The sequence below is a fragment of the Carcharhinus amblyrhynchos genome, chromosome 3, assembly GCF_965287045.1.
Source record: "Carcharhinus amblyrhynchos chromosome 3, sCarAmb.v2.hapA, whole genome shotgun sequence".
NCBI lineage: Eukaryota > Metazoa > Chordata > Chondrichthyes > Carcharhiniformes > Carcharhinidae > Carcharhinus > Carcharhinus amblyrhynchos.
Genome location: NC_137326.1, coordinates 33,847,726 through 33,874,139, shown reverse-complemented (window position 1 = coordinate 33,874,139; position 26,414 = coordinate 33,847,726). Strand labels below are relative to the sequence as shown.

Genomic DNA, 26,414 nt, shown 5'->3' with positions numbered 1-26,414 from the left:
GAGGGATGGACATTGCATGAGACCCTGCCCCCCCCAATCGAAGAACAATGCTATCCGACATCCCCTATAGTTCCTGAACTCCTTTCTCTGTGTTCTCCAATGATACAGCTATCTCAATGGCCTTCTTTAGATTCAAATTGGGTTCTGCCAATAATTTTTTTTGGGCTGTTACATTGTTAATTTCACAGACCAATCTATCTCGTAACATGTCAGTCAGGAGGGCCCAAATTCACAGTGCTCTGTCAATTTTTGTAACTTGATCAGAAATTCAGCGGCAGATTCCTCAGAGATTCATCCTGCCATGTTAATGTGGTATCACTAGAGTATTTTGGAAGGTTTTGTATCACAGTAGCCTGTAACCAAGTCCACTAATTCACTAAAGGTTTTGGAGTCAGGGGCATCCGAATAGGTAAGCTTTTTAGTACACTGAAGGTCAAGATCCTGCATGCCATCACCAGGATCACTTTCTGTTTCACGTCTCCCTCAATAATGTTGGCCTGAAAAAGTAATGCATGCACTCTGTGTATTGGGCCCAGTCTACAATGCTTTCACCGTAAGCTTCAGGTTTACCAAGGCTAGGATTACTCGTTTCAACAGTAAAAATGGTTGGAGGGAAGAGAAGACATGCTTTACTCCTCATCAGCAATATAATAATCTTAAGAAGTGGTGTTCAGCAGCTACAGAATGCAGGTCAGGCCCAAGTCTTTTGACTGCTGGCCTGACTGGAACCAGCTGGTTTTAACCACCCCCAAGCCACACAGCTCCGTCTGTATTGAGCAAGCTCATATTCTATGAGGCTCATAATCTATTGTTGATCCCGCATGGCCCACCATAATATCACCAAAGTTATCACTGGCTCTTTAATACCATGTCCTTTTATTTTCCAAATATATTATGAGATATTTTATCAAATGTTTGTCGAAAATCCTTAGAAACAACATCTACTGCATTGCCTTTATCAACACTCTGCCTCTTATCAAAGAACTTAATCAGGTTAGTTAACCATGGTATGCCTTTAACACCAATGCCATTGACTCATATTAAAATATGCTTTTTCCAATTGGGAAATAATTTTGTTCTTGACAATGGTCTCTAGTGGCTTTTCCCATCACTAACATTGGACTGATTGGCTTGCAGTTACCAGATTCATTCCTCTTCTCTTTTGAACAGGGGTGCAAATATTTGCAATCCTTCAATTCAATTTGATCACTCCCACAACTAAGGAGATTTGAAAGATCGTTGTTAGAATTTCAGCTATTTCCTCAGCACTGCAGCAACTCTCTAAAACTTCTTTGACAGCACCTCCCAAACCAACTAGAAGGACAAGGGCAGCAGGTGCATGGGATTGCTACTTCCATGTTCCCTGCCAAGTCACACACCATTCTGACTTGCAAACATATTGCCATTCCTTCATTGTGACTGGTTTAGAATCCTAGAACTCCCAAACTAACAACATTGTGATAATAGCTTTTGCTACATAGATTGTAATGGTTCAAGCAGGTGGCTCAACACCACCTTCTCAACATTAAGTAGGGATTGCCAATTAATGCTGGCCTAGCCTGTGATGACCACATCCCATGAAATAATACATTTAAAAAAGTGTTGGCCAAGGAACAAGGAGAATTCCATCACTCTTTATACAATATTATCACAATTTTTTAGTATCTACCTAACACAGCAGATGGTTTAAGATTATATTCAAAAGAAAGCACTCCTACAATGCAGTGCACACTCAGTACTGTACTGAAGTGTCAGCCTAGATTATTGGCTTAAGTCTTTGGAGTGGAACTTGAACCCAAGATCTTCTGACTTGGAGTGAGAGTCCTACTACATTTTTAAAGCCAACAAAGCCATATTGCATAAAGTCAGGATCATTTTGCATTTACAACAAAAGTTAACCGATTCAACTTGATATCTAAATGCAAAGGTGCTTGATTACTCTCAGGAAATCACTGAATATATAAAATCAATGAGAGCAAAATAGCTGGATCAATCATCTCTTCAAGTGAAAGGAATGGGAAAAACAAACTTCTTCAGGACTAAACATTCCAGATTTAGCATATTAATTGTGTAAAACATAAAATGGGTAACTTCTGTCTTGTTTAAATGTTCATGATGGTTTATAGTTTGTAGGTTATGCATCCATTAAGTAAATTATTTCAAAATGTGAAATCAAACAGACTTTGCTATTTGATATAAGAATCATAACAGGCTATCCAAGAGGTTATGCATATTTGAGGATTGCATTTCCAATCTTGTCTTTTGATTATAGCTTTACATGTTTATGAAATCATCTTGGAAATACAAGTGTGGACATAGCTTGGCTGGTGTTGAGGAAGGCTCTCCCTGTCAGCTCCTATCTATGTGCCCGGAGTCTCAACCCATTTGCCCATTTTGCAGTGAGGAAGTGACAGTTGAGCTTCCTCTTGTTGAATGTGCCTTTGCAAAGAAGGTCTGGAAAGACATATGGCGGTTTTTGTCAAGGTGCATCCCAAGCAGTTCTGTGATGTTGGACTCTATGCGTTTTTGATTGTTTCCAGAGCTACACAAGACAAACATCAACTGCAGCTGGGGGAATCATCGTTTCAGTGAAAGATACTCTTTGGTCTGCCCGAAACCTGTTGGTCTTCCACTGTGAAGAATTGTCCTTGACTGAGTGTTGCAAAGTGGTACATTTCAAAATCCAGGATTATATGCTTGGGGCAGCTGTTGCTGAGGCATAATGAAGAAAAGTACTGTCTAAGATCTTTCAGCCATAGTGCAATGAATGACACTGAATGCATGCAATGAAGATTACATGTATTGTATTGTAGCAATTGCACTGAAGCACTTCAGGGTGGAACACGATCTAAGCAGACAACTTAAATATCATTGTTCTTTCTGTAATGAAATTTTGAAATGCCGGCGATGTTCCTTTTATCGTATTAAAGCACCTCAGAGTGCAACATGACCTGTGTAGAAAACTTGAATATTATTGCGCTGTGATGGTCATTTTGGTTTGGAATGTTCTTTCAGACATTTTATAAATAAAGTATATGTTTGCAAAAGAAGTGTTGAAAATACAACTCTTAGTTGTAGCTTACCATAATGTAGGAGGCATTAATATAGTCAGTTCCCTTTGTTCCAGGTAATGGTGCAAGGCCTACCCGAGCTCGTTCCGCTGAAAGATAGGATAAGTTCACAAACTGTTTCAGGTAAGAATGTTGGTTCAAAAATAATTACATTGCACTCAAGTGTATGGTACCTCCTCCCAAATAAATATGTTAAAGATCCAGAATTTTACAGGCTCCCAGGGAGGGGGTGAAAAATCAGGTGAGATGGTCGGAGAAGGCATTTTACAAGTGCCAGGCAAGATGGTGGGTGAATGGTTCTCCTACCCTTAGCTTCAATAAGGCCCTTAAATGGCAAGTTAAGGTATTTTACCAGTGTTGGGTGGGCATTTCGCTATATGGAGAGACTACTAGGTACACTTTTGCAACTTCCTTGCAGGCTTGTGGTTGGGGAACCTTCTGTACTGTGTTCCATGGAGTTTCTGCATCTCCCCCACACCTTGGCAAGGGCCTTCCCCCCCCCTGCTGCAACCCCTGCTTACCCTCACAAATAACCCACCTCTACCCTGCTGGGGCCAACTTAATGTGATTCAGGATTTCGCCTGTTGATGCCGCTGCCGCCTGGTTGATTCATCGGCAGCGGCCATTGCTCCCAGTGGAATTGCTGGGACAAAAGGCTGCTGATCATCCAATTGGCTCATAGTCCACAGGGGTGGAGCTTTGTCCCTTAATAGGGAAACCTGACTGCAGGTAGTTAAATGCACGCTTTATGTAAAATTGGGTCGGGATCCTATGACTGGCCGAAGCAGGTTTACTCCCCAACTTTCAGACCAGTGGGCTGGTTCACTGTAAAATCCTGGCCAGGATGCTGTACAATAAACTAAAATTTCATCTCGAAAACTTTTAGTCACAGCCTTGCTGATTTTAAAATTAATTTTGCAACATGGTTATATGGCAGTATTTGGAAAAACAATGTGAGTAGTTTATAGCTACTTTAACCACATAAATCAGGCTTGTATGCTTAGCATTACAGAAGAGGTCAAAAATGCGTAAAGAATAAATTTTTAAAGTAATGTTTTTCACTTTCCAATCAATAATTGTGAAGTCTCACTGCCAAGGTACTTAAGGTTCTTACAATTAATCTTCAAATATGAAAATAGCTGAGTTATAAATATGTCACTTTCTCACTAATCCCCAAAGCAGAGGTCATCTTACATGGCACAACTGAGGAGTTTCTGTTCTTCTCTTTATTGCATTCTTTCTGGGCACTGAAGCACTCTATAAATTTTGCATTACATTGAGTTACCAACTGTAAAAAAGATAGAGTTTAAGGGAAATCAGTGCAGAGTCAATATTGATTCAATTCAGTAGCAGATCTCTCAAATAGGAAAAATTGATAAAAACCATTTGATATCACAATATTTTACCAATACCTTGTCTGTTGAAACATAACCCAAATGAGAAACATAAACTGAAATTTAGCACTAAGACCACTTATCAATTCTATCCTAAAATGAGAAATATTTAATGCTAAAAGAAATCCCAATATCCAGGAGAAGAAAATGTAAAGGCATATTTAACAATTTGGATACACAACTGTTTAAGAGTCAATTGTTCAACATTCCCAAATAACAAAACCAGATTTGCTATGAAATTCTCAGGTCTTATCTTTGGCTTGTCCCAGTTTTGGCTGGTGATCAGCAGAAATCCAATATTAACATAAAGTAAGTTCATATTAGACAGTTGAATCCTTAGGATAAATTGAGTAACTGCATTTTAAAAGGAATGCTGGGTGAGCAGTTTATTTCACGTAGCACTACTTCAGGTATAGGCAGCTCTCTGAACTGCCTATGTGACCTGCGTCATGTTCTTCATTAATGTCATTGAAGAATGCCATGCAGGTAGTAGCTTGCAGTGGTTACTGCCCCTTGGGAAATCAACATAGTCTGTGTAGCACCACTACAAACACTGCTTTGCAAATGAATTTCTACTCCCCTAATCATAGCAGCCACAAGTGAAGTGGTGCATCTGAACATAATTGACACTGTTCAGTTGTCCAAACAAAGTTAGCAAAACACTTGTGAAAACTGCACTTCTTTAATTGTGTTGAGCACAGACAAAACTCATGAAATATGATCTCAATGAAGCTTGTATTTAAAGCAAAAATGGATGATAAATGATCCAATATCAGTGCAGTGTGCCAAGAATTACTAATAGCTCGAAGGCGATGAGGTTGCCCTTATGCATAAGTACAAAGAAGATGGGAACTAGCAAGAGACCTGTAGGCCAGATCAAAGAAGTCTGTGGACCATTTCTTAGACATCAGTGCCTTAAATATCCCAGTAAATGACATTTTATTTTTGTCAATAAATAAATAATATTGACAAAAAAGAATGCAAAGTGGTCTGTTTCAAGGTAGCTTTCAAAAGGAATATTAAATGCAAGACATTGACCACGTGCCCAGGCCAATTAGAACAAGATATTGTTTGGATAGACTGACTTCCTATTTATCAATTAAAACTAGGTTCATCCCAAATGGACCATGTTTCACATTGAAGAACACCACATCATTTTAATCCTTCAGGTCTCTGCCCTCCATGAAGTTGTGTTCTCTCTTTGCCTGCATAGAGGGAATGCAGAAAATTATGGGTGTGAAACATGGCTTGTGTGGGTAGGAAGAAAGACATTTGTGATGTGAGGCATTACTGGAAGAGGGCAATAGCTTGAGGGTATTCAGACGTGGATGGAAGGTGCCTGGTAAGAGAGAAATAAATGCTATTGCAAGTTGTGTTGATTTGAGGAGTCTGTGCAGAAGAACACTGGGAAATGCAGAGTGGAGCTTAGTTCCTGAAAGTGTTATGCCATTCATCTTCCCTGCCCTCCAAAGGTCCAATGTCTCCAGAATGGAGGAATTACGGTTCTGTTGCCAGCTTCTTAGATCACTTCCATTCACAACTTTTTATTTACTATTCATTCATTAATGGGGCATGGGGATTGGTGGCAAGGCCAGTATTTGTTGTCTACCATTAATTGCCATTGGTTTGAGACGTTATTCCACTCCTGTCCTTGGCAAACTTCACTTCAATCCCTCCGATTCCAAAGCAAAATCTCCAGGTAAGGATAAGAGACCTGACAGATTAGCCATCCCAACAGATTCCTGATCCTATAAATGGTGCCACCATTTTGGCGGGGTCTGCCTTTGACAGTGGAATTTCTGCTCCATGATTCTAAGGCAAGTTTTGAGATTACCAAACAATTTTAGCACATCGTGCCCAACTTAATACCTCAGTCACATGCAGGTTTCATGCCGGCAAAGCTGATTTACTGAACAATAGGTTTGTTAAAACTTCTTGATATCCAAGTTTAAACATCTTCATTCCATCACCATTTATCAAAGTGAAGATGAAGCATCTCGATCTCAGTAAAGTTGAAGGCACAGAAGCATGGTTTGTGAACCCTCTATCTGGGAGATTTACATATATTTCTTAGTTATCTACTTCAAGTGTTTCTGTCACTTGAGTTAACCCATTCAACTGGGAATCAGTGCTTGATGCTATCACATACAAACAATGCAGCAGAACATGATTTAACATTGCACATTTGTTAACAGAAAAGAAACTCGTCAAACACTTGTGAAGACTGAACCAGTCTAGGAGGTGAAAAGGAGAAGTACTGACAACACTGAACTACCAGTTATCTGTGTGGAGAAGACCTTTTAGTGGTAATCACAAACTGCCCAAAATATATATGTAGCTACAGCCATGAATCCTCAGATGGTTATTAAGAATGAAGCAGATACAATAGGTGAATCTTGCTCCCCACCTCCCCTCCCCCATCCCCCCGGAGAGTTTGGTGACAGGGAGAGGGGGGAGGCACTTAATTGGGTAGAAGAGTGGCAAGTGGGGAACCTGCCACTCGCCTACCTCCACCCCAATAAAGTCTGTGGTAGGAAATCTTGTGGACGACCTTCCCAACCATTTGACAGTACTTGTTTGTTGCACTGGAACAAATTGAACATGGCACAGGCTTCCCGGTTGGGGGTGGGGGGTGGGGTCTGCTTGTACCCCCAGAGTTGCCAACTGAGGCCCTTATTGGATAATTATTGCTCAAATTTGTCTTTAGTCCTCAATTGAACTATTCAGCAGCAAATCTGACTGAATACTGTAACTCCACTTGGGATATTAAGAGGGAATCCATTCTATTCACTTGAGACAGTAAAGCAGAAAGTGAAGCAGAGCAGTAAACTCAATGAGGGAAGGACACAACAGTCCTGAACACATCTTCCACAAAACCAAACGTAGCTGGCCGCCAGTATGATTGGCTGATTGTGCCAAAGCATCGTGTTTGTGTTAGCTGATGTTCAGCCATCAGTATCAATTCAGAATGTACAATCTACAGCAGATGAAATATTGGTACACCATGATATGCTAAATCTAGAATAGGTGCTGTATTCAGCTTTACAAAATCTATAACTTGTCTACTGACACCTCATGTAAAATTCCTTTAAATTATATTGCCAAGGTTCAATTCCAAAGACACCTGTCCTCTCTACACCAATCCCTATTGTTATTTAATAACATATGAAAGAAATAGTAACATATGAAAGAAATGTATCACCCACTTTCCCACCACTCAAGCTGGAGATGGATATTAAGAATGAAGCAGATACAATAGGTGAACCTTGTCCCCCCCACCGCACCCCCCTGCCAGATAGTTTGGTGACAGGGAGAGGGGGGAGGCACTTAATTGGGCAGGAGAATGGCAAGTGGGGAACCTGCCACTCGCCTACCTCCACCCCAATTCAGTCTGTGGCAGAAAATCTTATGGACGAACTTCCTAACCACTTGACAGTACTCGTTGTTGCACGGGAACAAATTGAACATGGCACAGTCTTCCCAGTTGGGGGTGGGGGGTGGGATCTGCTTGTGCCCCCAGAGTTGCCAAGTGAGGCCCTTCACATGGATAATTATTGCTCAAACTTCACCTAATTTCAGCTGTTAATCCAGAGGGGAGTGAGGCGGACGCACCATGTGAAAAGTGCGATTAGCAAACCCTGGCATGTTTGCTTGTAGTTTCCTTTGCGGAGTCTGTATTTCAAACGCATTCAAAGTCTGATGAGAGGACTTCGCATCAAAAGAGGGGGACACCATTGGAAGCCACTCCCTTGAATTTGTTACACACAAGTCTAACCAAAACCTAATCAGACTCAGATTGGCTTGAATTTTCTATCCAAGTTTGTTTTTGACCACATTGTCACAATGACAAATTCAATGTATTTGGCTTTGATGTTCATTTCAATATGAACTGATTAAATATACTAAGGCAACTCAGCTTAAGATCTGACCTGGTTCATGGCACACTCCATAACTTAAGATGGATTTAAAGAAAATATATTGTATGGGAAAGGTCACAGATTTTCACAACATAACACTGCACAACTACATTGCTAATAAAAATATATCGGAATGTAAAAATATTTTAATGTTTATATGGGGGAAGAACAAATCAAAACTTATTTGATCATTCACAGTTTTAAACTTGTTGACTGGTGAAGGTTAGAACCTAATAGATCATGAGGTCTGGGGATCTGCTTTTCCTCTGGTGGCTGCAGGTCCCCTGGTGACAAGGGGTGGCACGGTGGTATAGTGGTGAGCACTGCTGCCTCACAGCGCCAGAGACCCAGATTCGATTCCTGGCTTGGGTCCCTGTCTGTGTGACATTTGCATGTTCTCCACATGTCTGCATAGGTTTCCTTTGGGTGCTCCGGTTTCCTCCCACAATCTGAAAGATATGTTGGTTAGGTGCACTGACCCAAACAGGCGCTGGAGTGTGGTGGCTAGGGGAGTTCACAATAACTTCATTGCAGTGTTAAGCCTTACTTGTGACTAATAAATAAACTTTACTTTACTTTGCATGCAGAGTGTCCTGGGGCAAGTCTCAGTGCCAGGTTTCCCCAAGCAACTCTCCATTTGGTCACAGCCCACACAAATGAAGAATGTCTTATCCCTCAATCTGTATCTTACATTAAGTCGACACATTGCGGCAACAGACTTACTGCTGAACTGGACAAATCCTTCAGGAACAAAGCCGAGAGGACTGAGACCTCATGCAGCAAGTATCTTTCCCAATTTATTTTGCATTAGTGTGGGCACAGTAGTAATACAATATTGGGAAGTGGGTTGGCTCAGTTGGATGAACAGCTGGTTTGTTAGTGACACCAAAATCGTGGGTTCAATTTAAATACTGGCTGAGGTTATTCATGCAGGCCCACCTTCTCAACCTTGCCTCTTGTCTGAAGAGTGGTAATCCTCAGGTTAAATCACCACCACTCAGCTATCCCCTTCAAAGAGGAGATTAGTCTATGGTCATCTGGGACAATGCTGACTTTAATATAACATTGAACTGCAGGTAGTTTGGACATGTACAATCTAACATATAAAGACTGAATTATATTAGCTTGGGTATGTAAGAACATAGCAAGGTACTGGATATGTTTAGTAGTTAATGAAGTGATGATCATCAGATATTGTGGCTGAAAAGACTGGATTTATGCAAATTGCTTCTAAGAGCACAATAAGCAGAGGTAGTACAGATTCTTCATTCTATTGATCAAGCAACACAGGACTGAATGATGTATAGTGTGGCTTTATTGTTCTCTTAGATCAAGAGACAAGACTTTTCATTTTCTCGAAAGATGATGTAAGCACAACTGTGTTTTTCTAAAATAAGCATAGAAATAATTCATTCCAAGAAAGCTCTAAGCCACTGTCAAGGTGTAAAATTTGATCTGTTTTTAATGTTCACACCACTCAGAGTGCTGAAAAGGTTTCGGATTGATATCAACACAATGGTTTTATAAAGTAAGGTCAAAACTGTAGGCAAGGAATTTAATTTACTGCGAAATTCAACAAAAGCAAAATCTTCCCATGTGGATCAGTGAAGTGGGAATCCCATTGTCAATCAATTTGTAAGTCTGCTTTCAGCACATGTGGAAACCATTTGGTTTTAAATCAGAAGAATTTAAAACCAATGATTGTTGGATCACTTTATAACTGAAAAAGTAAGATAAATACTGCTGTCATCACTATTAACTAACAGAAGAATTCCAAATTATCAAATATATCTTCTTGGGAAGCATTTTTTTAAATAAAATTTATTACAAGCAGTTACTGTTTAATGAAGCTGTAGTAGGTGCAATAAAAATTGCTGCACCCGAGTGATAACATGCAGATTTTTGTCTGCGATCTTCAGAAAAAAAGTCCTTATTCTTAACTGTGCAGCTGAGTACTGTATCACTGAAGACAAGGCACTTTCCAGATTTAAGGCAACATTTTATAAAGGCAGACAAAAATAGCATGTTTAGAAATGTTCTAATAAAAACAATGCCTCCGTCACTTTACAAAAATACTTTGGTAAAATTTCAGACCAAAATTAATTTTTGATCCAAAACTCAACATTTAAATAAAATATGCATTCTGAAAAATAGTGTCAGTTGGTATAAGGATTCCTTGCCCACCTTTACCTAATCTTCAAATGATTGTAAATAAATAGGCTTGGTATTAATTCATTTCTAACCACATTGGGGAATTACATTGGAAAATGTGCACATTTTAAAATTAAGTTCAAAGTCAATAAATAGCTATAAGGGCTAAAAATAATAATATTTGCATTGTTCCATTCAGACCTTAATATATTCAGATTTCTATGGGAAATAGTTGAGAGAAGGCAGAAAAAGGATCAAAGCAACTAACCGTCAAGAAAACAAGCACGTTACCATAGAGTGGAAACATTGCTCTACTTCTAGTAACTGACCTTAAACTGTTTCTCAAGCCTCATCTTCCCAGATATTCCTGGAATTAAAATGTTGTTGACGTAACTGTGCAGTTGAGTGGCAGGTACTTCTGTCTCTTTCCCATGTATTGCTTCCCGCAAGGCTTCATGGATAAAAATGTACTGTTCCTGAAAAGCAAAGAACACAACAAACATGGGGTTGTTTATTTATCTTGTTACAGTCATTGCATGTACAGTCTAATTTTAATATGAGAGGATCAGATGTTATAATTTTTCAGAGTTAAGATTAAAAAGTCATCAATCTGAGATGTTAACACTGTCCTTCTCTCTCCACAGATGCTGCCAAATTGCTGGGTATTCAGGCAATGTTTTCCCTGGGACACAGCTGTTTCAACACTTCTAATGGGTATTTGGGCTCTCAGCCCAAGTATACATAAATATGGGTTGGCAGAGAGCCCAGACATCCTGTATCTTGGAGAAAATATTGATTGATTGACAGCTCTGGCTCTCTGATCTCTGCTGTTAATTACACAAGGTTAAGTGGTTTCAAGAGTTTGGGGTTGTTGTTTTTGATAATGCAAAGGATCTATTGTTCTACAGTTCTATTGACTTGCAGTGAAATGACTTTCATTCAACATAGTAGAAAGTTATAAATAAACTACTTTTATAAAGCTTTTTTCTTTACATGTACTTATATTACCACAGGCATTATGTCTTTAAGGGATAGCAGCCAGCATGTTATCATGAGATGGTGTGTCATATGATTCAGTTTCAATTTCACAATGCCAGCATTTACAAAAAGAATTGATGAAAGATTCTCAACTACAGAAACTATAGAAAACCATCATTGAAAAATGCCTGATTCAGTTCAGCATGTCCACAAACACATGAGACCATTTTGGCCTTACCAGGACATCTCCTGGGAAGTCATTTTTTAAGGCAGGCAGGTCATAATATTGGAATCTTTGCGACCTATATTCTTCAACAACTTCAGTACTCACATGTGAGCAGAGATGAGGTGAGAAGACTCACAAGACAGACAATCTATTGGCCACGTATGAAGAATGACATTGAAATCATCAATACGTGAGAGGCATGGCAAGAACAAATGCCAAGTCAACACACAGAACCACCGATTCCGCATTTCTACTCATCCTTAGTCCAAAATCGCATCTGACCTCTTTCATTTCCATGGTTCAGATTTCATCATCATTGTTGACTATACACTAAGTACTCCATTATTTACAATTGCACAATACATCAAGCATAACTGTCATGTACATTCTAAGTGCTACTTTGGTGTGTCTGGAGAGTTCATTATGGATAACGATCTGCAAATTTATTGGTGAACCATTTCAGGATTTCTGTGAGAGGTAGAATATTGATCACACTACTCCTCATTACTCTGGATCTAACAGCCAAGATAAATAAATGATTTGCATAGTGAAATCCCTAATTCTCAAATGGAGACAGACCAAACAAGATCTACATGTTGCAATGTTACATCTGAGAGCGACACCTTGAAGTGAAATTATTCCATGACTGGCAGAGTTCTTGAGACAGTACATATCTCTTTACATACTCTTACCCTTTCTATTCTCTCAGACAGTAGACAGCGACTTTTAAAACTACAAAAGAAAATACCAACATAGAACATTACAGCGCAGAACAGGCCCTTCGGCCGACGATGTTGCGCCGACCAGTTTTCTTTAAAAAAAAACACTGACCCACTAATCTAAAGCAATCCCTTTTCGTCCATAAACCTATCCACAGATCTCTTAAACGCCCCCGAACTAGGCGCATTTACAACCGCAGCAGGCAGGGCATTCCAATCCCTCACCACCCTCTGGGTAAAGAACCTACCCCTGACATCCGTCCTATAACTACCCCCCCTTAATTTAAAGCCATGCCCCCTCGTGCTAGCTTTCTCCATCCGAGGAAAAAGGCTATCACTATCCACCCTATCTAAACCTCTAATCATCTTATATGTTTCAATAAGATCCCCTCTCAGCCTCCTTCTTTCCAGCGAAAACAACCCCAAATCCCTCAGTCTCTCCTCATAGGACCTCCCCTCCATACCAGGCAACATCCTGGTAAACCTCCTCTGCACCCTCTCCAAAGCCTCCACGTCCTTCCTGTAGTGTGGGGACCAGAACTGTACACAGTACTCCAAGTGCGGCCGCACCAGAGTTGTGTACAGTTGCAACATGACGCTGCGACTCCTAAATTCAATCCCCCTACCAATAAACGCCAAGACACCGTATGCCTTCTTAACAACCTTATCTACTTGATTCCCAACTTTCAGGGATCTATGTACACATACACCTAGATCCCTCTGCTCCTCCACACTATTCAAAGTCCTCCCGTTAGCCCTATACTCAACACATCTGTTACTCCTACCGAAATGAATTACCTCACACTTCTCTGCATTAAACTCCATCCGCCACCTCGCGGCCCAGCTCTGCAACCTGTCTAAGTCACCCTGCAAACTATGACACCCTTCCTCACCATCTACCACAACTCCGACTTTGGTGTCATCAGCAAACTTACTAATCCACCCAACTATACCCTCATCCAGATCATTAATAAAAATTACAAACAGCAGTGGCCCCAAAATAGATCCCTGAGGCACACCACTCGTAACCGAACTCCATGACGAATATTCACCATCAACCACCACCCTCTGTCTCCTATCTGCTAGCCAATTCCTGATCCAAGTACCTAGATTACCCCCAATCCCATACATCTGCATTTTCTGCAGAAGCCTACCATGGTGAACCTTATCAAACGCCTTACTAAAATCCATATATACCACGTCAACTGCCTTACCCCTATCCACCTCTTTGGTCACATTCTCAAAGAACTCAATAAGGTTAGTAAGGCACGACCTACCTGCTACAAAACCATGCTGACTGTCTCTAATCAATTCATTACTCTCCAAATAACTATAAATCCTATCCCTAATAATTCTTTCTAAAACCTTGCCCACAACAGAAGTAAGACTCACCGGTCTATAATTCCCAGGGAAGTCTCTGTTCCCCTTCTTAAACAATGGGACAACATTCGCTGTCCTCCAATCTTCCGGTACTATACCAGAGACCAACGATGACCTGAAGATCAGAGCCAGAGGCTCTGCAATCACCTCTCTAACATGTACTATAAAAATGCAGGTGCAGAATTGCCAAGCTTACAGTTGGTACAAAAAGTTCCCATTCAAGATTTCAGAGAAAGTACTTGGCAGCAAACCGAGGTAACAAAGATTTATTCAGAACCAAGGTCCTATGAAGTAATTACACAGAAAGGTGAAATGATAATGTATAACTGAGGAAATATCAGATTAGACATTCTTATAGATCCAAAACAATATTTAAAAAAAGTAGCCAGGGACTTTATCCTGAATGATATACCAGAGACTGAAGCTTATAAGCAACTTATTGATTGCAAATTCATCTCAAGAATTTTGAATATGCAATGTCAACTTATCAAGATACAGGGTCCATTAATATGAACCTACAAGCAGCAGTTTATCCAGAGATTCACCGAGGCAACTTCAGATGGATTGCTGAACTGGAACAAGATACGCTAAAGATTAAGGACAATCTAAACTTTAAAGTACTTTTTAAAGTCAAAAACAGCTGCCGAACAAATATGCAAATCAAATCCTCAAGATGTTTGCATTTGAATTGATGACTTGCTATTTTTCTTGGATACTTGATAAAGTCAGCACAATACTTGCATTAAGGTAATGCCTTTCTCATAGAAGACATCAGGAACAACTGTGCATCAGCAGGGGTTGTCCCACTTTCTATGAATGATCCTATCTTTTAATTCCATGTGCACTGTGACAGAAACACAAGAGATAGGAGCATGAAAAAATTATTTATTTTTATCGCTACCATTAACTTATCTACTCATGTGTTTCATCTATTTTGAGCTATAAATTAGGGGTGTTTCATTTTTGTGGAACCAATAGTGCATCATTACTCTTGACACCATATTCTAAATATAAACGATTTCTCTCTCAACACACACAGGAAAAGAATTTAAATTCTGCTAAAACTTACCAGCCAGACATCAGGCTTTGAGTCTAAATATCACATCTATTTGTTGAAACTGGCCCTGGAGGTGCAAACCAGTACTTGTTAAACTGTGTCAAGCCTTATCTTGGTAACTCTGCCCAATTTTAGCCTGAAATCACTACAGACCCTATGCCACTTATAATTAATATTTACCTCTGTCTGGACGAGATAGTTCCTTTGAGTCCTGATGTGTTTAAGAAAGCCGAGGACATTAACTGTGCTTTTATCTTTTATTTGTTTCAGCATGCTATCGAGCACAATATATGTTCCAGTTCTGCCAACACCAGCACTAGATAGGGAATAAAGGGAGTAAGGAATTAGCATACTATACACAAGCACAGCACGAACAGTGTAAAAATGTGATCTATCTGCAAGATCAAATGATAATTATGTTGATTAAATTACTATGCTTGCACTATTAAAGGCTTTTTGTTAATTCGATGGAAACACTTCATTATATAATGACTGCTCCCTATATTCATTAATAAATGGTTCAATGTATGGTATTTAATTGAATACACAAGTAATTATTAACAAGAGCAATCTTGTCTTCAGAAGTGTTATGTTTAGTCAGAAATGATTAACATACACACAGCTGCATGGCCAAACTACTTATCTTGGTTACTTCTCCCAGGATACGTTATCATTTTTCCCATTTTTTTTCTGTTCCATTTTCCCCTATGTCATCAGGCCTGGTAAATAGGCTCCTCTAATCCCTCTGTCATTGATAGTCTTGAATTGGTCTTTGGTAACAACTGAGAATTTCTCAGTGATAAATGGGTCGCCAATACCCACTCCAATATTCTCCCCATCCTCTACCGCTCCCATCTTTGTGGATACTCTTGCCACCACACTGAGAGGCAAACAAAATCATCAACTCAACAAAGTGGGGACTGAAACAAAGTCCCCAAGATTCAGTTGCTCAGTGCATTTGACCACCATCTGCATTACCCACCTTTCATTTTCTTCCGCATTGCCTTCAATGAACACGCTGGCCTGGAGTTTCTGCTCATGGTTCAATTGGGAAAAATCTGCCTATAATGCTGCATACACAGAACTGAATTTGCCAAAGACAAATCATGCCAAAATTTGCACTCAAACTCATTTGCAAGCCTGAATGTAAAACCTCCCCCAAGTATCAGGTCAATGAAGTAATATTTTTGATTGTAATTGATTATTGACTCAAACAACAGGGCCTCAGGATTATTGAATTAAATTAGTTTCTGAAAATTTGTTCACGCAATCCCCACATCTGAAGACATATGACATCCAGTGATTTCAACTGCCTGCAGGTCATAGGTCTTATGTACCAAGGACAGACCAAATTACTGAATTTTGACTAATTTAAAATGAATTTTAAGCATTCTAATATAGCAACAGTATGTGGCGCAGACCTAATTGAGGCTTCAATTAACTGCTGATCACTACAGCTGTACATCATTAATGTAGGATTATTGTGACCAAGGATGCCCTTGCAATCAAACTTCTTAATCCCAGAAGAAGAAGAATCAGGATCAGGAGCCATTGGCGGAAATTCACCATGATAACATGGAAACATGGCTCATTTTCTGAGCAAGAGTTACTTCAGCCAAACTGACTTTTGAACTCAATGTAAAAGATCATGAAAGCTCAAGGGTAGGTGGTTCCAAGCATAATTCAAAAATGTTATAAATTCCACAATCCTTTGCATTATTTTAGTCAATTCTGCCTGGATTCTGCGATAATAGGGTGGAAACCATAAACTCCAGCAAATTGTTGTTGCAACCAGAAGGATGACTGATCCTTAACATGAAAACTAATTTCATCCAAGAAGCTGAATCCAATGCAGTGTCACGCACAATTAGATTTCTCTCAAACATTTGAGGAAAAATTAATATTTCCACATACCTGCAATGTACTACTACTGGTCCCATGTCTGGTATCTGAGCCGCAGATGACTTTCTTACAAAGGTAAGTACAGGAAGTGCATATTCTGGTACCCCCATATCAGGCCACTGTGTATAGTGATATTGGATAACCATCCGTTCATTCTGACGACCCTTGGGGTTTCCCTTTTGTCCCTGTAACCACAGTTTATCAGCATCAATGAATATATAAAATATGTGAATATGTAGCACTTTTATCTGGAGGACGGAGGTGAATCTAAAACTGTGCCAACCAGGACATCTTGTGGGTGGCATGGTGGTTAGCACTGCTGCCTCATGGCGCCAGGGACCCGGGTTCAATTCCAGTCTCTGTGGAGTTTACACATTCTCCTTGTGTCTGTGTGGGTTTCTTCAGGGTGCTCTGGTTTCTTCCCACAGTCCAACGATGTGCGGATTAAATTGATTGGCCATGCTAAATTGACCCTAACATCAGGGGGATTAGCAGGGTAAATGTGTGGGGTTACAGGAATAGAGCCTGGATGGGATTGTGGTTGGTACAGACTTGACAGGCCGAATGGCCTCCTTCTATATTGTAGGGATTCTATGATTTTATCACGACTAGACTCAACGCTCGAGTGTAATATTTATTTCTGCAATTTAGATTGAAATATGCAATTACAAGACAAAAAAAAGTGAACATTTTGAATAGCTTCAGAAAAGTATAATAAATCCAATAAAGTCAGAATTAAACCAGCTAATGTTGATTTATACTTTAAATAGTTAACATCAAGAAAAAATGATCGCATTACAAATTCACTTATTTATTAGGTGGCAATTCAGAACTGAACGGCAATGAAATCAATGCCATCTTTATTCCAAATTGCTCTTACGTTGTAACGCCTGTAAACAGACAAAATTTTGATTATCTTATGACACATTTTTGTAACCTCCCTTCCGAAGGTCTTCCTAGATCACATAGCATTCTCTGATCGGGAAAAAGAGGTGAACAGAGGAGTCAGGCAACTAATCAGTGATCACTCCTCTAAAGGTGTTTGAAAACTAGACTCCCAATTGATTTATTTGACTTTTACAAGTGTGCAGGGCCAAGTCTAGAATATTTGTTCTGCACCCATTGTCAGAAAGCTATTTTCTTCTAGTTCCTAAATTAGTCAATCATTGCTTCAGCACAGTTCATGTTCCCCAGTCAAAGCAAGTTTGAAAAGAAAAATATATACTTCAGGAGAAAAATTAAAAATCAGCATGTTCAACTTGTTTACATTATCTATGGTACGAAGAAACAAAATTTACATCTCTGAAAGTTAAAAATGGACAGCCACTGTATGCTGACATACTCTCTTCCACCTTCTTCTGTCGAGAAAAAGATACAAAAGTCTGAGATCACATACCAACCAACTCAAGAACAGCTTCTTCCCCGCTGTCATCAGACTTTTGAATGGACTTATCATATCTTTCTCTACACCCTAACTGTGAGTGTAACACTACATTCTGCATCCTCTCCTTTCCTTCTCCCTTCTGTACTCTATTAATGGTATGTTTTGGCTGTGGGGTCTAGGGGATGGAAGATGGACTGATTCGGGGTCTGAGGGGGAGATGTGCTGAGGGGGAGAGGGCTGTGCAGTTGGTTGAGTAGTGAGTCTGTTGGGGGACGAGGCTGAGTGAGAGTCTGAAGGGGAGGGGGGATGGGCCTTAGTGGGATGTCTGAGGAGGAAGTCTGAGGGGAGAAGGTCAGGTTGGGTAACCCTCATGCCTGCATGGTGTGGGTGGGTGTAACCTGTTATTTGAGTGGTAATGGGAAGGATGCCTCCCCTTTGCTGAGGGGTTGGTAATGCTGCCCTGGATCTTTGAGTCCACCTGGTACATTTCCTGCTGAAAAAGGCTGGTGAATTGCAGTGGGTGTGTTTTAAAGTTTTTAAAGTTTATTTATTAGTCACAAATAGGCTTACATTAACATTGCAATGAAGTTACTGTGAAAATCCCTGTGTTGCCACACTCCGGCACTTGTTAGGGTACTCTTGAGGGAGAACTTCGCACAGTCAATGCACCTAACCAACACATCTTTCAGATTGTGGGAGGAAACATGAGCACCCGGAGGAAACCCAAACAGGCACAGGGAGAACATGCAAACTCTGCACAGACGTGACCCAATCTGGGAATCGAGCCCGGGTCCCTAGCGCTGTAAGGCAGCAATGTAACCACTGTGCCAATATGGTCTGGTGAATCGGCCAACAATCCCACTAACTGTATTACAATTAGCAGGTTTGCATAATTATTAGGTAGCCACCTGCTATGAGTCCGGCCAGATGGGCGAATCCCGATAGCCCTCATGCCCGGCGGGAATCCTGATTTTTAGTCGACAATTGGGAATCGGGATTCCTGCCACCCATCTGACAAGGACAGTGAATCCCCTCCTCCGCTCGTGTTTGTTTAAGAAGTATAAAAAGACACATTTATATTTCTACACTTACCTTTTTAACTTTGGTGTTCCTTATAGTGAAGCGGCGTACAGTGCAACACGCCCGTACTTTTGTACTCTTCAAGGTGACAATAATATTGCCGTACTCTTCGTTGTTCTCACTTGGCCAGTACTGATCACATTTTCGCTAAAAAAAACAAGGAATAGAGTAGTTAAATTCCATTCAGAATGTGCCACAACAAAATGTCAAAATTACAATACATTTTGTGCTAGCTATGGCTCCATTCATAACACACTTTCTTCTGAGTGAGAACCTTGTGGGTTCAAGTCCTACTCCAAGACTTGAGCACAAAAATCAAGTTGGCATTGCAGTATTGAAGGAGTGTTGCACTGTCAGGAGTGCTGTCTTTGGATAAAGTGCTGAAATGAGGGACTATCTGCCCTCTCAGGTGAATATATAAGACCCCACAATTTCTTCTCTAAAACAATGGGGGAGCAATGCTCAGTGTCATAGTCAATATTTATCAGTCACAAAACAGATTATCTGGACATTATCATATTGCTGCTTGTGGAAGCCTACTCTGTGCAAATCAGCTGTAGCATTTCCCATTTACAACAGTGACTACACTTCAGAAGTACTGCATTGGTACTTGGCCCCTTAGTGTCAAGGAGATTATCAGGGTAAATAAGTGGGGTTATGGAGATTAGGCCTGGGTAGGATTGTTGTCGGTGCAGACTCAATGGACCGAATGGCCTTTTTCAGCACTGTAGGGATTCTATAATTAGCTGAAGCCAATTTGGGGACATCCTGTGGCCATACAAGCTGCTGTATAAAAGCAAATCCTTCTTTCTTTTCAATGCAATTAACAGGCTGTGACAGTTGTATTTGAACTTCCAACTCTCACTTAATGTTAATTACTGGGCTGACGACACTTTGGTCTCTGCATAGCATGAATTATTTAGATGAAACAAGTTTCATTTGATAAATTAAAATCAAAGCAAGAATCTGAAAACAAATTAAAAAGGTCACTTACTCGTCCTTTCTCCACTAAATTTGTAATCATAACAATGATTCCTGTATTCTGTTCCCAGATCATTCTCCAAAAATCTTCAAATGTAGGTTTAAGAGGTCCTTGTGTAGCTATATAGGCTTTTGACTTGTTGTAACCCTGTCAAGGGGAGAAAAATAAACATTAAAAAAAAAATTGATGTACAACCCAAAAATTCAAACACTGAAAACGTAAACTTCCATCATAACCGCTTTAAGCTGTGAAGGCTCTGACATTTTGGAAACATAAAACTCACTTTCATTTCTTCGGCAGAATCTGAACTAAAAATTAGTGCAACTTTGCTGCACTAATGTAAAAATTCAATTATTCAAATACCAGACAATTTATATCCATATAATTCTCAAGATTTTTCTTTACTCCATATCTTCTACTCTGCTGGAACAGAAAATTCTGCTTTAAAAATACAGTTTTATGCAAGCACAGGAACTGGATTGAAGATTGAAACTAATTTTATCTACATTTTATTACAAAAAAAGTGAGAGAAAGAAGAAGAATATTAGCTTACTCGTCTCTGCCTGAGCTAGAGTTAAACCAAGAACTTTGAAACCAAACAACATTTACAAATCATGTTCAAATCCATGATTCACCTAATCCCTAATTCAATTCTAGAATTCTTTAAATTGAATGAGCATGACAAATACGGTAAATACAAAATAATGACTTACATCGACATAATTGGCATTGATGTAGTCACTGTGCTTTGAATCCTTTCCTGGTATTGGCCTTAGCTTAACTCTGCTGTGATCATCTGCAGAGGGAGAAATATTAATCCACAAGAATAAATCAGTTTGCTCTTCATGTATATTTCAAATGTTACTTCACAAATTATAGACCATGACAGATATTTAACAAATAAAACAGTACGCTAATCAGTGAGGCCCGTCTGCTCAGTTGGCATGTGGTTCAGAATAATGCCTACATTATGGATATAACTTCCATTCGAATTCGGATCTGCTTCCTAACCCTGTCTGAAAGTGGATGGCAGTAGAAAATTACCACTGCCAAAAGAACTACCAATAAAATAGTTTAGAATGAAGTATTAGCAGGCAAGGTGGCAAGTAAAGACCTGCCTTTGGGAAGAGTGCACTTAAATGAATGAATGAACACCGTAAACACAAAACAAGGACAATCAGTGCCACTGAAATAATTTACAACTGCTATTTAGGGTTAAATAATAATTTTCAGAAGCATTTTTAATCATTATAGAGTCTTGATTGAACAACCCCAACAAGCTCAATGTTTTGTATACATGCTGCATTCCTTCACCACTCAATTAAGGGAAATTTCAGTGCAATATATTTGAAAGACTGATTCAGATATTAATATATTTGAATCCAGCATAGTCTTACATGCTACAATGTTGATGTATCGGTTTTTGTGCTTGTTATCTGGATGGTTGGAATGTTCTGATGTGATGTTCATATCAGTTGTACAGCGCTGCACTTCCTAAAAATTGAAAAAGGGAGAAGGAATACTTCATTGATTTCCTATTTCAGAGCATTTACATCCAATAGTTGGAAACACTACACATTCATTTTACCTACACAGATTATCATATACAAGTGAATACGTAGCAACAGAAAATATATATTTCAGGCTTTTTAAAGATGGAGACATTTCATTCAAAATGCTGGACGAATTATGTGGTATTTAATTATGGTTAAAATGAAACTTGAAATCCCATGAAGACTGAATGCATTTACCTAGTCAATAGTCAAGCCATACAGAACTAGGTAATTGCAGCATGGACACTCAGCTTGCACCATCTCCTTTCCGCACCTTGGGCAACAGGTGAAACGCTGCAATTGGCCTCCATGCTATTGGATTTGGGCAAGGAATATAGTTTTTGCTTTTATTCCTGTCTAGCACTTCCTGTTGGAAGTCTGATCCAGGATTATCTGGGTCAATTGTAAATCCATTGCTTTTGAGAAGTATATCCCTTAGATGGGGCACAAGAGGGTGCAGAACTTGAGCAAAAACCTATACTTTTAACAGAGAAAAGCAATTAAAATGTTTCAAAGAATAAAAAGGCAATGAAATGCTCTTCCTCGACAAGAAAAACACCATCAAAAAGGTTGGAGATGGTAGTTAAATCTATATAAATTTAAAAGGCTGGTAGTTCCAGTTTTGAATAGTTTAGTAGTTGCTTGTAAATATGATGGGGTAGGCTTTCATTCTTCCTGCTTCGGCATTAAGCATTGTGAGAGAGGAGGACAGAACAGAAAATCTGATTGGGGGGGAATCATGCTTTCCCAATAGTCGATCCTTCTTGCAGACCTTTCTTTTAAGCATTGCCTGCTTGATGCACAATGTCCATGTTGTAAAGTTAAACATGTGTCTGAATGTATGTATGCGTTTTGGCAATTGATTGCATCATTATCGGTTTTTACATTTTTGACATGATTCAATTCAAAATATTATTTAGGGAATTCTGTGCATAATCCTGAATGAACAAACTGAAACTCCATTTGGATTTGCTTTTGAAATGTGATGAAACCTCAACATCATGGGAGGCTTTTGGGAAAAATTTGTGAGAACACTCTAGAGATTGCTATAGTGTGAGAAGGTAGATTTGTGGTTGAAGATCAGCCATGATTTTGTTAAATAGTACAGGTTCCAAGGGCCAAATGGTCTATTCCTGTTCTAGTTCTTACATTCACCTAATATTGATTGAAGCCAAGAGACCACAGAAATTCCTTTGTTCAAGTTCATTGAAATGCCAATAAAACATTTTCAAGTTAATGAGATACAGTGTTGAAGGACAAATCAGTTATAAACACTTAGCAAATGTCTGGAAAGTTCCTAGATTATCTAGCTAGGTTAGGCTACCTAGCTAGACTAGCTAGGTTATCAGGACAACTCATCATGGTTTACAGCTGATTGACTGAAATGTTCAGTATAAAATGCCTATTTTTGTAAAGAGACCAGAACCTGATGAAAGGAAAGAGACTGAAAACTTAAACAAAACCAACTTAATGTTATTAAAATCAACAGTAAATATTCATTTCCAGCAATTCAGCTTAACAAATTACTCTCCTTTTACCACACAGTGAATTGAAATAATGAAAAGGTGTGCAATTACTTTATAGCTGGACTTAGGTCTGATGGTGCTTCAGCGAAATTCAAGACAAGTGCAAATCACTTGCGAAGAAATGTTGTGCTTGTAAAAAAGACTACAGGCCTGGAGCAGATGGGAATGATTCATTAAATTGTATGCAAAAGGTAGGCTTAATCTCAGAACAAATATGTATTTCTCCAGGTTCTTTTCTCTCTGTTCCCCTTCCTCTTTTAAAGGTGCTGACCCATGCACCCAGATGACAATGAGTGGCTAGACACTGGCAGTTTGTTAGGTTTTTAACCTGTAGGGAACACCATATCAGAGCCCATGCCTTTCCTGACATCTACGCACAGACTTTCCAATAGGGGTTATAGGATAGCAATTGGGAGTGGGAGTGCTAGCTAATTTTTCCCTTATATGAGAAGCTATTTTGTCAATTGTGAGCTCTGATAGCAAGTGACAGACAGCTATTTTACAATAGGTTACAAATACATCCAAGCCTGATCTTAGCCTCTTTCAATATTCACAGGTACACTCGCACCAGGGTGATTAGACACTTATCAGGAACAGGAAAAAAGTTAGATGATCTTTCACCTCTTGGCCCAGGGTACTGAGCTCAATTGTAGCATCCCTACCACCAACTCAGCACAGGCTAGGAGTCCCAACTGAAACCTTCCCTATCTGACCACAATCTTTCAAACTTAGTTTAGGAGGTTGTGCTGAGGATTGAAGGTTGCCACTTTAATACCTCAGACCTAAATACCGGAAAGGGATGAACAGAAAACCATAGACCAGACATCCGAATATCAGAAACAGGTAAGCTATATGAGTACATCAAATGGATAAGTCAATACTCACTTAGAAAGACATTTGATAAAAGTTTCATAGAAAACATTATGGGTAAAAATTAATCCAAGATACCAACATTATAACATCGGATCAGTGTAGGATGAAAGGGCTCAGTTTTGACTGGGCTGATATGTTCAAGGGATCTGTACTGGGCCTCAGTTTTTTTAACGATATGTATTAATGACCTTAGTGAAGGAATACAGAATTGTATGTATAAGCTCGTAGCTGACACTAAGGTAAAAGGCATAGTAACTCATGTGGATGGGAACAGAAAATTACAAACAGACACAGATTAAATGAAGTGCAGAAATATAGCAGATCGAGTTTAAAGTGGGGAAGTGTGAGATTGTCCACATTGGATCTGAGAAAGACCATTCAGAATATTTTCCTATTGCTGCGAGGAGCAGTGAAAAAGCAAAGGGATAAAGGTGTACATGTATATGAATCACCAAAAAGTACTGCACAAGTAGGAAAAAAAACAATCAATAGGGCCAATGACATTTTGGCCTTTATCTCAATGGGGTTGGAATTCTAAAGTAAGAAAATAATGCTCGAGTTGTATAGAACCTCAAGGCCTTCATTTGGAGTAAGTATTTGGTTTGCAGCACCAAATCTCTTGAAAGATACAGGAAGTGACAATACAAATTAACCAGAATGATGCTAGGGTGTAAAAAACAAGTTGTGGAACTGGTTTTTATTTCACTGAGTTAGAAGGAGTGATCTAATTGAGGTGTTTAGAACAATAAAGGGATTTGAATGGGTGGATAAAAATAATTTATTTATTTTTAAGGGAACATCCAGAACAAGAGGACAGAAAGCATTTTTTCTCCCAAATTCTGGAACTCACTTCCCCTGAAGGATATGGATGCTTGATCAATTTAAGTTTTCAACAATGATTTAGTAGCACTGGAGTTGAATCCCAAGGACAAGTCAAGCTTTCAGGGTGTGATGGGTGATAGAATGAAAATTAGAGGAAGACTCAAATTGACGACTAGGGCATGGAGGAACAGGGGACTGGTGGAAACTTGGTTTGATACTCTAGGGGAAGGGGTGGATACAGTGGACACATCCAAATGGATGATCTCCATCTTGGGGTGACAAAGAAGTCCATGCATTTGCACATTTGTTATTGGAGCAAGGTTAGAGGGGCAGGAAACAGAGCTTTAAGAAAATGGATCATAATGAAGAAGTGAAGCTAGGGATTATCTTTGTATTCTAGAATGAACAAATATAATCACAAGTTTTCATAAACAACTAAACTTCCACCCAATTTATGAAGAAGTATTTGAGAATTCCTCACCCGGCAATATCAGATGCAACAGAACCAAATGTAATCAGGTTCAGAGTTAGATGTGTCAAAACAACAAAAATCGAATGTTGCCAGGAGTCTTAATGAACTTATGCTCGATATGTTACATTTACATCACTATCACTTCAAGTGCTGCGTAATAATCCAAGTATAGACCTGCCAGCAAAGTCTTGTTCTTCAAGGTCTTGGGAAAATCAAGACCTCTATAATGTGATTATCTTGCAGTGATTAATGTTCTGTCAGCTCTAGTTGAACAGGAAGCACCAGCACATGCTTCAGAGGTGGATCCCTACATGAATTAGTTCCTTTCTCAGTTGAGGAGCATCACACTGTTGTTTGAAAGAAGAGGTAGAAAGGGAAAGGTGCAGTATTTTTAAATGACAGGGAAGACAAATGCAAGAAAATGCTTCTGTTTTTAAGCTATTATTCCTGTCATCAGTAGAGCTAAAGCAATCCACTTAATACATATTTTATGCAATCTGTAAAAGTTATGTGTCACATTAAGCATAACTAACAAATGTTCCTTTTCTGGAATGGAGCATTTCATTGTATTTAGTATACCAATTTCATCTGTGGAGTTGCTTAGTGATTGTGCGTTACTATATTGACAAAAAAAATAATACAATATGAATAGAAAAAAAATTTAACAATGTTGGATGGTCAAATAATAGTTCTTTTACATGCAGATTTGCACGCAGTTGATAGCATGCTAAAAAGATCATGTTTTACCACGCTCGAGTTTCAATAGTCCAATTTTTTTGGTGAAAATAAGTTCCGCTCATCATTCTCAAAGAGCAAATCAAACAGTAACTTCCAACAATTGCATGTGTTGGAATATGGAAATCACATAGTTGCTGTCCATGTTTCCCTGTTCCTCCATAACCTTCACTACATCAAGAGGCTCAGCAA

The 26,414-nt window shown here is 39.3% G+C and overlaps 1 protein-coding gene across 2 annotated transcripts in view; it reads right to left on the bottom strand.

The window, feature by feature from the left end:
* Positions 1-26,414, bottom strand: part of LOC145338627 (receptor-type tyrosine-protein phosphatase gamma-like) — a 693,461-nt gene that overhangs the window by 24,719 nt on the left and 642,328 nt on the right. For both annotated transcript variants that reach the window (XM_080183016.1, XM_080183007.1), the window contains 9 exons: positions 21,639-21,735; positions 20,955-21,037; positions 20,254-20,388; positions 19,272-19,406; positions 16,808-16,980; positions 15,074-15,209; positions 10,863-11,009; positions 4,266-4,359; positions 3,084-3,160 (listed from right to left, as the gene is read on the bottom strand). In XM_080183016.1, coding sequence (XP_080039142.1) covers positions 3,084-3,160; positions 4,266-4,359; positions 10,863-11,009; positions 15,074-15,209; positions 16,808-16,980; positions 19,272-19,406; positions 20,254-20,388; positions 20,955-21,037; positions 21,639-21,735 — 1,077 coding nt within the window. The remainder of the gene's footprint in view (positions 1-3,083; positions 3,161-4,265; positions 4,360-10,862; positions 11,010-15,073; positions 15,210-16,807; positions 16,981-19,271; positions 19,407-20,253; positions 20,389-20,954; positions 21,038-21,638; positions 21,736-26,414) is intronic.